This window comes from Chaetura pelagica, unplaced genomic scaffold (genome assembly GCF_000747805.2).
Source record: "Chaetura pelagica isolate M959 unplaced genomic scaffold, ChaPel_1.0 scaffold104, whole genome shotgun sequence".
NCBI lineage: Eukaryota > Metazoa > Chordata > Aves > Apodiformes > Apodidae > Chaetura > Chaetura pelagica.
The window spans coordinates 4,989,610-5,002,997 of record NW_009953786.1 but is presented as its reverse complement, the minus strand read 5'-3'; the positions used below and the strand labels follow the sequence as shown (position 1 = coordinate 5,002,997).

The window sequence follows — 13,388 nt, the reverse complement described above, 5'->3', positions numbered from 1 at the left end:
GTTGCCCTCCCTGAGCTCCCCCTGGAAAAAAAACCTGTAGTCCCCAGGCTGCTCTTTTTTTTTTTTTTTTTTAGCAAATGTTAGGCTTTTCTCAATATCTGACCCAATTACAGCACCTAAGTAATTCAGTTACTAGCTACATGTCTCCTGGTGGCTTCTTTCACAATCAGTCCATCTCATGGTGTTAGAGTCATGTGCATGCAGTAAAAAGATGTCACAGCCAGAGCTTCACCAGCCTGAGCTTTGGACTTAAGAATAAGTTAGTTTTAAGGAGATGCATTCTTGAAATGGTAAAATAAAATCAGGTAATGATTTGTTACTTCTCTACTGGAAGAAATTCTAGTACCAGGTTGCTCATCCTGTGCAAAATTTTATGGAAAAAATACAAAAGGAGGAGTATTTTCCCTGTAGTACCTGCTGCCTGTTAGCGTATGTCACCTCCTGTCTTTTATCATAAGAGCTACAGGAAAACATATAAGAGAATTACAGACTCCTTGTTTTATGTACTATGTATTTATGCACTATTAAATTTGCTTCAGGTAAGAAAGCACTTTTCCTCTGAATTAAAACAGAACTGCAGGATTGTTCATTGTATGGTGACAAAAGTCTGTGAAGAGTAATTGCAGAAACCTCCAAAGAGAAAGATTTAATAATTAATATATTATCCAGTTTAACTACTATTTTTTGGATTTTAATCACCCAAGCTGTGTCAATAGAGGCTTTTTATTGCATTTTGTTAATTATGAGTTCCCAAAATAGGAACTTCTTTCCTAACTCATGATATGATACTAGTTTTGAAATAGTGTTGCAGCTTCTGTTTGCAGAAACTAGAATGAATGCATCCCCCTTTGGGGATATCATAACAATGTCATCAAGAGGTAATCCTTCAACACTGAGAGGAAAAAAAAGCTTGAGCAGAATCCCTCCTGCTCAGTCTGCACAAAAGCAATGATTTAATAATGTTTTGTGGTGGAACAAGAGGAGAAACTCTTCAGCTAATGCTTCACATAAATGTGTTTTCCTCCTGTACCTTGCTGGTTCTGTGAACCATCTGCAAATAGCTTTAATCATGAGTGAGTCAGACTCAGCTTTTAATGCCATATGCAGAACCCTTCCTTTACTGGCTGCTTGGAGTACTGTTAGATTTTTTAAATTGTATTTATTTATTTATTTTTTAATCCAGAACTGTGTGCTACTATAATTGCTTCAGTTTAACATTGTAAAAGCCTTACCATCTGGCCTTTCAGCAAAGCGACATATTCCATCTACCCAAGCCTCACAGGTTTTTGCAAAGTACTTATGCCCATACATTTCTTCCAGTGGTTTCCTGACCTTTTCACTCCATTTTGAAACATCTCGGATGCCTACAAAAAATAACATTGAAATATGTTATTTTCAGCAACAAGATACAAGCCAGTAGTGTCAATGTCAAAGTTCAAGTTTCAAACCAGACAGCAGATATGTACACTTCACAATGCACTGAATGGTTTAAAATAATTCTTAGCATGATATAAAAAAGGTAGTTCTATGATCTTTGCTGGGGTCTTTCTGAGTTGCAGAAGACTATCTTTTTATTAGAGTCACAAGGAAAAATAGAATAAAAATAATAATCCAAGGACCCAGTCCTAAAACTTTTGATTTCATTTTGGAGGGCTTGCAGAAGAGGAGCTCACTGTATATAAAAAGAGGACTGTTTGAAAACGGTGTGCCAGAGCTGGCAATTTTTTTTTTTTAAATCCTTCAGCCTTCTGCTTTGGCTCATGGATGGAAGTTCTTCCATGGCCACTACCAGCCTTCAGAGGAAGGAAGCTCTTACTAAGGCATTCCAGCAGGCTGACATCATGGTACATTTGCCATAGTCTTAACAGAAAAACAAGCAACTCTATTTAGTAGAGCCCCGTGAGTCATGGCAGGCTGGCTAAAGCTGCACAAATAATTTGACATTCTATCTATTTACTTATCAGATTTACCTATTTTTTCTCCTAAAATTTTCCGTACTGCTCACAAGCCAGTATTTCACAAGGTGGCTTTCACTGAACTATATTTCAGCTGTACAGCTTTGTACTGACAGAGTCCAAAACAATGTTGGTACAGCGGAGAACCTGAAAGAGGCTTGAAAAGTACTGAATCATCAAACAGCATTATATGCCACTAGAAAAGCTTTTAATTGGTTTGAAATGGGAATTAAGGGAAGAAAGGAGTGAGGTGTTAACTAACAGACAGAACCTGCCCAGCTGAATGAGCAAGGCTGTAATGACTGAAAGTGCTTTGTAACAACACCTCATTGGATATGAGGTTGGTCACCCCAGGTTAGCTGTTACTGAAGAGCTGTTTTCCTTATAGAATGTACTGGTTTATTCTTGCAGCTGGTCTTAAGAAGAGAGAGGCAGGGAAAGCCAATGTTGAGAGGACATAGATATCAAATAAACACCTTTCTCTCTACCAAAACCTCCAATCCAGCTGGGATGCACTGATGGGCCAGTTGTGGAAGGCTTGCACTGCTATTCTCTGAGCTCTGTCACCCAGAGACAGATGTTGAAAGTACCAGTCCATGAAGAGGCTAAAAATCAAGATTGCTGTGGGTGTTCTGTACAAAGTAAGACTTTTTAAAAATTATTTTTAATTTATTTTTTTTTTACATTTTAGCCTGTTTGCTGAAACTAACTGGTGTGCATTTCATAATTATATAATAAAAACTTAATAAATATAAAAGCATGTAAAGAAATAAAGCAGCACTTTCAAAGACCTAAAAAGCATTTTGCTTACTGAACTAAAATATATATGCTACTGCTACCAATGAAAATGCTTTAGCATAGGTAAGGTAAGTACACACATGCAATACCTTTACTTGTAATTTAATTGAAGTCAGACAGATTTCACAGCTGGTAAAAATCAAACTCCAATCACTAAAATGAAACTATACTGGGTTACATTTGTTAAGAGCCTGCTCGGTTAACTCTTTGAATTTCTAATTTCAAAAGGAAATATGGTCCCTTTCTGAGGTTACTAGCAGTTTCTGCCATTTCCTTTAGAGTGACAAATTAATAGATTCTATTTCACACAAAGGGAATAAGGATCAGAAATCCTACGTTTCTTTACTTTGCACAGGTTCTATAGCCACAAGAATTAGCTTCAAAGGAATGCAAATTAGAAAGGCTTTCTGGGACACTTACTTGCAGGATTAATTTGTCTTCTGAACTCAAAGGGTAAGTTACGAGCTTGTTTCTTCACTGTTTATGTATTATATAGGCCCTTGAGGCAAAAGCTGTTTTGTGCTACCCCAGTTGATTTTTGTTTAATGGTTGTGCAAAAGACATGAGAAAGAAATCAAGCCTGGGATCAATAGTAATATTTGGAATTTATTTTTAGGAATTTGTTGCAACAACAGAAATCTCACTTTCTGAAAAGGCTGATACCTTATGATTTCCAGCTGCATAAGTTGGCAAGGACTTGTTAAAAATCCTATTATATTACCCCTATGGTGACTGTTAGGTAGTTTCTCACTATAATCCATTCCCACACTTAGCAACTGGGTGAATTTTGTGTCCTGTTTCAAGTCTGTTGTGTCCTCAGCTCTCTCCATATAGCTGTTAGATAAGTAAGTTTCTTAGGTCAAGAAGAAATGAAAACAATTAATTTAGGATACAACACTCAGTTTGTACATACCATTATAAATTCTCACATCCTCTTGAGTAACACTGGCATTTGCTCCCCAGACAACCAGCTTGTGGATAAGGGTTGGATACTTTGCAGCTGCAATGAGTGCTGTGATTCCACCATCACTCCACCCCAGCAAAGAGAACTTCTTAAACTTCAGTGCCTTGATTTGTACAAAAAAGTGATATGCAAATAATGAGCTAGTTTTACAATCAAATAGAAGATATTTCCTGGAGACTAACTGTACAGATTTAGACACAATGCTACATAGGTGAACTATAGTTACATTTAATAATTAGAAAATATTTTTCCTGCTATACATAAAAATATTTCAGAAGAGGTAAAATATTTAGAAAACAAGAAATTAGACATGCCTTTCATTTGCTAAAATTATTTAATGAAACAGGCAGTAGCTACATTAGATTCTTGAAATTAAGAAGTGTATATTTACAACAGAGAATAAAGACCTTTTGAGAGAGCCTGATGGTATCAAAGTGTTTGGATTCTCTTGGTATAAAGTTGACAAAGGCTCACAGTGTAGGATCCTAGGTAATCCAAACCACAATGAACTTAGGAAAAATAAAAGTTTAAAACTTGAAAAATGGAATCCAGTTATTTAATTTATTGATGTTAGCTGATTGAAAAAAACATCAACTCTACTCTGTAACAACCAAAGAATACTTAAAGTATTTGCTACAGGATTGTGCCCATTTCACATTTTCTGAAAGCTTTTAAGTGTACATTTTAAATGTTACTTCACAGTGAATTATAATTCAAAATATTAATAATTAAATTCCTCCTCCTCAAAAAGGAAGGCTCAGTGAAAAAAATATTACAACCAAGGCCTCAATTAATTCTGAATTGTACAATGCTTTCCTCTAGAATTTGAAACTCTTGTTTCCTCATATACCATGATCTGTGGTACCGGTATGGACAGAAGAGAGGATTTAGTGTGATTTTGTGTAATGTTTGGTGGGCAGAGGGTGGGAAAGGCAAAAGCACTCGAGAACAAATGTATTTGAAGGTTGCACAGGGGCAATATTCAATGGTTAAGCAGTATTTGCAGTTTTGCATACAGAAGCCTCAGTTTGTGAACTCTCATAAAAAACAAAGATTTTTAAGGGCTGTGAGGGGTTGTTTGTTTGTTTATTGGTGTTTGTTTGTTTGTTTTTCCCAGAAATATGTCATTATTGAAGGTATTTTACTTTTGGAGGAAAAAGCGCAAGCTAGTTGAATGAGTTGTTTTGGTATTTTGTTGTTGGAAGTCCATGCTTGCTTTCTTTGGACAGAAGAAAGCAAAAATGCAGGCAATGAGAGAAACTGCTGCAGAAAGAGAAGAGTTTCTAATCTGCTTGTGAACTCATGGCTCAAATGAGGCATAACTTTGCCAGCTAACTGAATACCTAGCAAAATTCTGTCACTATCAGGCTTTTCTGGTTTTGGCTTCTTCCTTGGTATTAGGCTCGCTGTAGTGTTGCTCAATATTAGATTACACTCTGCTAAACTGTAATTACTAAACAGAAAAGAAATAAGGTAGGGGAAAGAAAAGGATATGTAAAGTAAGAGCTGACAATAAGAAAACAGAACCTTGAATTTTAGCAGCTGATCACAAGCTGGCTCTGGCTGAAAAAGTAGTTACCTGTGACCAACTTTCAGTATCAGGCTGCTGAAGGGTTACTGGTGTCTTGGCAAACTTCAGGAGTTGAGCAGTGCTTGTAAAGCAGTGTTTTCAAATTATGGATCTCAGAGTTGGCTGATGGGTGGAATAGCTGGTCAGAAGTTTTGTTCTTCATGCCAGCTTATTTGCCAACGCTTCAGCTGAGATCTGTTCAGCCTCCAGTATTTCTCTTGTTTACTAGCCATTATCTTGATACATTCTTTGGGTTGTCTCAAGATGCCTTTCCAGCAAGAGGAATTTAATTTATCCTTGCAGCCTTCCAAAAAGCAATGTGACATAGCAGTTGTGCTGGCTATGGTATGCATGTGTGCTTGCTTTAGTCTTGCACTACTCGCAGTACAGCCTCTGTAATTCCATAATGATTGTTTTAATGCACTGGGCCCTTGCTATTGTTATATATTGGGATGGAGTGCAGCAAAATGGACTTATTTGCATTATCCTTTTATTTAAAAAAAACTCTTTCACAGAACCACACACAGAGCTGTGCCATCTGCATCAAGGGGTTAAATACTCCGCAGAATTTCAGCTTTGGTATTTCACAAAACTTTGCAGCACTCACAACTCCAGTAGACACTGGAATCCCAAGGAACCTAGAATAAAGGTTCTGAAGGAGCCTAAAATAAAGGTCCTGAAGGCTCAGATATGCAGATAGGTTTTCTGGCTGAGGGTAGGCTGGATGATGTATGCAATCTTTATATCATTATAAAGCCCTCTGCAGAAGTTATGACTTAAGTTTTATTCTGGAAATCCTAGTTTGGATGATTCCTTGAGATTTGTGCTATCCTTTATGTGTTATGCTAAAATAGAAGGAAGTTACTCATGCTTGGGAAGATTTTAATAATTTATTATTATATGCTTGTATCAATAAACATCTGAAAAAAAATAAAACAGGATGCTACAACTCATTTGTTTTGGCAGCTTTAGAGATGGGTAGGCTGCTGTTCTGTTAGACTAGACCCTATATGGTACATTCTACTTGGAGACAGCTCTTATTGTGTTTCTTAGTATTTGAACAGAGGCAGGAAAGGGGGTTACAACCATTTAGGCTGAAAGTCTGTCACCTATCCATGGCAGCATCTTTATTTTCTCTGTCGGTGTAGCAGAAGAAATTGGTGATTTACAGTGCAGAGAGAGATTGCTTTTATGGTTAGAGGGCAAAACTGTGCTTTAATCCTGATTCTGCTGTCAGACTTAGTTCATTTTGCTACACAGGAAGGCTGCATTTCTTGTTTCAAATGGGTTTCTGCAAGGTTACTGCTTATTACAGAAACATGGTTGGATTGACTGTCTGAATCTTGTCTCATATTTGTGGAATTTTAATGCTCTGCCAACTTCCTTACCATGGCTAAAGACACTGTGTAGCTTAAGATAACAAAGCCAAAATATCAGTTAAAACTAAACCAGAAAATAGTCTTAGCGCTTCATGGATGGAATAAAAGAGGAAACAGCAGCAGATTTTATAAATAAAAATTTCAGCAAGATGGGGAAGCAGTAGCAGCTTTAGGTCATATTCTTTATAACCACAATAGCTGAATTAGGTATTAGGATCTGATAGGATCACAGGAACCCTTCGATTTCACACACAAATTATTTCAGTAATATGCTGAAAAATGCCAAGCGTCAAGTTAATTTTTAGAATGAAATGTATATTGAAATGGGCTGCTCAAGGCAAAATGCCAAGATTCTATTAGCTAGAAAATTTTCTAAGAACCTTTCACTACTGTAATCCCTTCAGTTAAACCACTTAGCACAGACTTTTAAAATATAAACTTTAGGTAAACTTACACGATTCTTGGCTGCAAATCTCTTAAGGCAGGGTCTTGGAATAAAAACATATTGCTTTTTAATTAATTCCTGCTGCTGAGCCTCTATATATATAGCAGAAGAGATGGAAGAAGAAAGTCTGTTTCAGAATAGTGTGCATCTGGCCAGTTTTAAGCCTTTGTATGCTCTTTTGCATAACCTGCTGTCTGCTGGAAACAACCTGCTTAACAGGTTAACTCTTTTTTTCTTCTCAAAACCTAAGGAAAACAGCTTTTAAATATATTTAAAAATAAAAGCTCAGAACAGATTTACCTGCATAAGATCCACAGCATCTTTTGCATCCCTCTCAAAGAAATCTGGAGGAAAGTCTCGAGATGGAGGAATGGACTGTCCATATCCCCGAGGATCCCAAGCAACAATTGTGAAAAGTTGCTTGTTCATAGACTTCAGCTGTGGTCCAAAATCAGTTTGACCACTCCCTGAAACATCACAATTTTTCAAGTAAAGTAACCACTATATAACACATACATAGTATATATGCTCTAAAAGGCAACTGGAGAAAGTTTTGTCTTAAATCTGAACAAAGAAGTTATCCATCAACTAACTGAAGTGCATTTTATCTCTAATTGTAACTAACCATTGCAGCTCTCAGACAGGAAGTACCATGATAAAAATTGTTAGAACTACCTGCAAAATGGTCAGAGCAAACCATTTCTGGCAGGTAATTAAGCTTATAAAAATCTGTGCTCTACACAAATGCTTCAGTACAGAATCTTAAACTGAGTTACCTGGGCAGGTATTTATCCTGAACAGATTTAGAGCACTAGCATGGTCATTACTATTTATCTGGACAGCACAGATGAAACTGAAAGGCGAGAACTGTACTGACTCAAGCTATGAATTTGTAGGTGAAATGTCCTGTGTGAGACAGTTGATTGTACTTGATAAAACACTTCTATGAGAATACTGGTGCTTAAAGCTGAGCTCTAAATACTTCATTGCCTGAGGAGACAGTGGTGACAGAGAAGCATAAAACTATAAATTTTGATTTTTCTAAGATGTATGTTACCAAAATAAGTCAAATACAGCAATTTTCCTGATGCAGAACAGTTTCTTATATCGATTACTCAGACCTCCAAATGCTCCAGCCTATTGCACTAAGCTGTATATGAACACTAGCATGAAGGTAGGACTGCAGTTTACTTTGTAGTTGCATTATGGTCATGTGGTAACAGTATCACATGCTACTTGATTAAAACCTGTTCAGATCTATTGTATTACAGTCAAATTATGTAAATCAAATATCAGCTTGGTCATCCATCATTTCATTAAGAAGGCTGTTTAATGGCATTTAAGATTTGGTTTTGTTTATTTGGAGAAATACATCCTCAGATACCTCCTTCTATACCATCAGCTGGTCTACATGATAAAAGAGGCTGTATACAGCATGTTATGATGAGCATACTACAGCCTGGCATGGTTGCAACACCAATTAATAGCTGGATTCAGAAGCAAAATAGCATGTTGCTTGGAGAATACTCATGCAACCTGGTTAATATTAAGCATGTATTCTTACACAGGCTTTGTATGAACCTCTCCACCATCATGCACACACTTCTTATACTGTATTTTTTAACCTAAACAATAAAAAAGGCTGAGAGCATATCTGAATGTATTTTCTTGTTTTTCTTAGTATTTTTCTAGTTAGCAAGAGAAACAACACTTTTGTTTTAATGTAGTTTACAAATAGTCTAGAAACTAATTAATTCTACTGACATAAAAGCACTTCTCTTGCTGCCACAGCATTCTTATTAGTCTGCTAATACTGTAAGTAGTATACAATAATACTGAAAACTCAGTATTAAGGGAAGAAGTACGACAATGTAAAGCTCACCCTCCCAAGTTGCCCCAAAATATTAAAAGAAAAGCTTAATAATGGTAAAGATAGCAACCCTATTACTGTTCATAGTGATGCTAACTGAATAATAGCAATGTACACAATAGCCAAGTATAATAATAATATTATGACTGAAGAAATACATTATTCTACTTAAAAAGTTAGCATTGGCAACCGGATTACTTGTTTCAAAAGCTATTTAGAATGTGTAGGTGAAAATATAAGACTACTAAAGCTCCCTTAGCATGAAGTACTTCCACCCTCCCCCTGAGAATTCTTGAAAGCAAGAAACACTTCATGAAGATTTGAAAACACGGCTGCCAAGAAAAAAAAAATGCTTCCTGCTCTTTAGTTCTTGACATTCTATCATCTTGATCCAGCAATTCAGTTAAGCATAAGCTCAACTCTGAGCACAGTAATGGTTCTACTGACAGCTTGCCATGAACTGCTAGTCTGATTGGTTCTTTAGAACTGCAAGAAGCCAGGAAAAAAAAAGCCTGTGTTAATTTTACAAGGTTGTTATCAAAAGCAGTGATCTTGATGGACAGATACAACTTAGTAAGCAGAACCTGTTGTTAATCTCAGAAGAGCCACTGAGAATCTTAATGATGTTGTGCTGAATAACCAAAACATGAAAGTACATTTTTAAGCTAAAAGCAAGTCTCAACTATGCATTTTTAGCTATGATAATAAACTGCAAATGCTGCATTATGTCTATTAATTAAATCAGAATGCACCTAGTTTCTAAAAAGGAATGCATAATTCAGTCTGTATAACAAATATAGCTGACCTGATTTTTCCCTCCTGTTACTTTGCACCTTGTGTGTCTACTGGCCACCTGTGCTGGGCATTTACTTTGCACAGTTAAATCCAAAAGTGCAAGTGACTGTTCCACAAGTCAAGACATTGTATAGAAAGTGCCTGGTGTGGTAAGTGAAATAGTTACAAACAGTCAACTCACTGCAATAACTCTGCCTTTTCCTATCTGTTGTATGTGTTGAACATATTACAAAATAGTTTTGTGAACTCTAGCTTGAGACCAGATGGTGAAAGAGGTAGTTAATTTTCAAAGACACAGTCTCCAGACCTAGCATTCCGGGAAGCAGAAGAACTGCATGGCTTCCTCCTCCTGTCTGCTGATAATGCAGGTGGACTCCATTCACTAGGATTTTGGCAGATGTTATTGAAGTACTAGGGATGGGGGAAGGGGAGAGAAATAGAAAAACATTGAGACAGTTAATTCTTATCAATACATGTTCATTCAAGCAATACAGAATAATTACTTTTTCTAGATATTAATGACAATACAATGAGATTTAAATGCGAGATGTTCATGGGTACAGAAAAAACTACATAAAAAGCTTGACAGAGCAGAGAGGTATTTAGTTGTGAGCACTATGCAACATTTGTAATTAGTTTTCACAAATGTAGTTAAATGACTTCAGCTAAAGGGGAGAAAAAAATAATTCTAGACTGTACAAGAAGTAGAAGACAAAAGCAGCTTTACACATCTAGAGAAATGTGTTCAGATAAATGTATTAGAGAGGAGAAACCTCATTGTGTCAGAGCATAACTTTTGAGAGGGCTGGTATTCACCTTGTAATTACTAAACTGAGCCTCTCCATCTGGCAAAGAAACTATTGCTATGTTTCCTCATGAACCAGAGGGTCTACAATAAAAAACAACGTGCACTGAGATGAGAGGGGAGAAGAATGGGGGATAATCATGTATCTGTCAGTGTAATCTCAGCAGGAGACAATGCTTGATTGGAAAATACCACATGACCAAAACCACCCACCCATGAAATAATTACCACAGTAACTAACTGCATAGGCCTCCTCTTAGTCCTGACCCTCAAAACCCTACACTAACCCACAAAGCAAGACCTAAGTGTGAACAGGTAACCTGTAATACTTACTATTCTAGATACAAACATCTGTGAGAAATCAGACATAGCATAGATTGAAGGTATCTTCTTAACAGTATAAACCATTGCATCTGTTCTCCCAAGCAAATTCGTGCCGTAATGGTTGCAAGGCATCTTTTGAACAACCTGACTCATTTTATTTAAAGGTAATAATACAATGCAAATTTTGCCATTTGATTACCTAATGGTTAACCCATATTCACTGCATTTTTCAGTTTGCCTAAAGTATTCTTGGTCCATGAATGAAATGAACATTAATTTCACTTGCATACAGAAATGCTGTTTTCCAGTCTTAAGTGTAATAATCTCTATTGCATGATAGGTACTGGGCAACTTATTAAAAATTAATTTTAACATATCAATTCTGAATTACAGCACAAAAGCATAATTCCACCCTGTATAAAATTTTAAATGGTGGTGTAAAAGTAAAAAAATCTCTTAAACCCTTCTCAGAAGGAAAATGAGAATGAACAATAGCTTGAGAGCTCAGGTTCCCAGCAAATAAGTGGCGGTTGAAGCGCAGAACCTGTTCAACACAAACCCTTTTGGATTTTACATAAAACATTGGTTGACATAACACAACCAATCATGCCACATGCCTAAATGTACGCTCTGACTTTGCAGAAGAGGATCCACTCTTCCTACCTATGCATATGCAATTTGAGACCTGGAGAACAAATCTGTAGCAAAATTACAGCTCAAAGAAACTTACTGTGTCATTATAAGTTCAGTGAGTTTTGCTAAATTGCAGCCTTGCAGTACCTGGAATGGCCTACAGGAAAGCTGAGGAGGGACTTTTTACAAGGGCAGGTAATGATAGGACAAGAAGTAGTGGTTTTAAACTGGAAGAGGGGAGATTTAGGTTAGACATTAAGAATAAATTTTTCACTGTGAGAGTGGTGAGACACTGGCATGGGATGTCCCAAGAAGTTGTGGATGTCCCATCCCTGGCAGTGTTCAAGGCCAGGATGGATGGGGCTCTGAGCAACCTGGTGTAGTGGGAGATGTCCCTGTCCGTGGCAGGGGAGTTGTGACGAGATGATCTTTAAGGTCCCTTCCAACCCAAACCATTCTATGATTCTATGAAACATGATTCCAGTGATGAGTTTGTCTGTAATGTTAAGCCTTCTTTAAGTCCATATCTCACACCTGATGTAGATATAAACTGCACAGCTTGAATTCTGAATGTAGCATGTAGATGTTCTTAACCCCTTTCTTAATATCTGACTTCTGCTTTTTTCTAGTTATAAAGTGTTTTCTTGATAGACCATCTTTTGGTTTGTCATTAATTTCAACAGATTATTCTATCATAGTTCTCACCATAGCAAACGAGCACCTTGCTCTTTCTAATTTTATTGAAATAGGTGATTTTTTAAAAAATTTTGCTTCTAATCAGTAATAGCCAAAAATGTTTCAAGTTCTGAACAAAACTGAAGTAATAATTATCCTGTTACTTTTTTTAAAAAAAAAAGTTTACCAAATGTAGTAGACAAGGGATGTATATTCTGCTTTCCTCATTCAGACCCTAGATTTCTTTTTTTTCACAGTTCTACATTTTTTAGGATTAATTATTAACATGAGGGCTTGAGAATTTTGCTGAGTTTGTGACGCTTTTCTACCCTTGGATTGTGCTTCAGTGTAAAGTCCAGTGAAATCCAGGAGTTTCAAAAGTATTTTCAGTACTTTCCGGGCTAAGAAAAAACAAGTTTGTCTGCTTTTGCTTTGGTTTGGGTTTGTTTTGCTTTTGTTTTGTTGTTCCCTCTTACATGCTGAGAGGCTGTACTGGCACTGGCTATGCCTCAGTCAGGTTTGATCTTCCCCACACCAAGTTTTTGGGAGTCCGGAATCGCTTCCGTGTGCTTGTCAGCACGACGACTTCACTGCTGTCAAGTTCCCACAAGGATGGCATCCTCCCACCTGCTACCGTGATCAGAAATGATGCTAAAACCAAACAAACCCCCTGGGTTTGTGACTGCACCGGCGCAGTTAGGGCGCACAGCCCTGCGGGAGGCAGTGGGGACACACACACCGTCCCTGTTCACCGGGAGGACAGATGCGGAGCAGGGAGGACAGATGCGGAGCAGGCAGGCCCTGAGCTCTGCCCTGGGGAGGCCGCACTTCTCCCCCTGCTCTGCAGGAGGGAGCTCAACCTGGGAACTGCCCCTCTGCTCCAGCTGGGCCGCAGCACAGGCCGCTCGTCATCTGTGCGGGGGGGAAACACACGGTGTAGTACCTGTTTTGTTGCGGGACAAGCGGCGTTAGATGCACCCCGCGTTTGCCGCCCCCGGGGAACACCTGGGCGCGGTGCCGGAGCAGCGGGGCGGGGAAAGGAACCCGCACAGGGGGGGAGGAGCGGGGGCTGCGGGGAAGCTGCGAGGGGAAGGGCCCTTCCTTCCCTGCCCAACGGGACCCCTCCCCGCCCGGCCTGCCCCCCGGAGCCCTTCCCTGCTGCCCCGGGGACACCC

At 38.1% G+C, this 13,388-nt stretch overlaps 1 protein-coding gene across 1 annotated transcript in view; it reads right to left on the bottom strand.

Annotated features, from left to right (window-relative positions):
* The window catches only part of BPHL (biphenyl hydrolase-like (serine hydrolase)), a 19,321-nt gene that overhangs the window by 4,716 nt on the left and 1,217 nt on the right, over window positions 1-13,388 (bottom strand). Inside the window, exons 2-6 of the mRNA XM_010000969.1 lie at window positions 13,026-13,156; window positions 10,084-10,187; window positions 7,412-7,578; window positions 3,667-3,820; window positions 1,233-1,364 (exon numbers count right to left, since the gene is read on the bottom strand). Of these exons, the coding sequence (XP_009999271.1) occupies window positions 1,233-1,364; window positions 3,667-3,820; window positions 7,412-7,578; window positions 10,084-10,187; window positions 13,026-13,156 (688 nt within the window). The remainder of the gene's footprint in view (window positions 1-1,232; window positions 1,365-3,666; window positions 3,821-7,411; window positions 7,579-10,083; window positions 10,188-13,025; window positions 13,157-13,388) is intronic.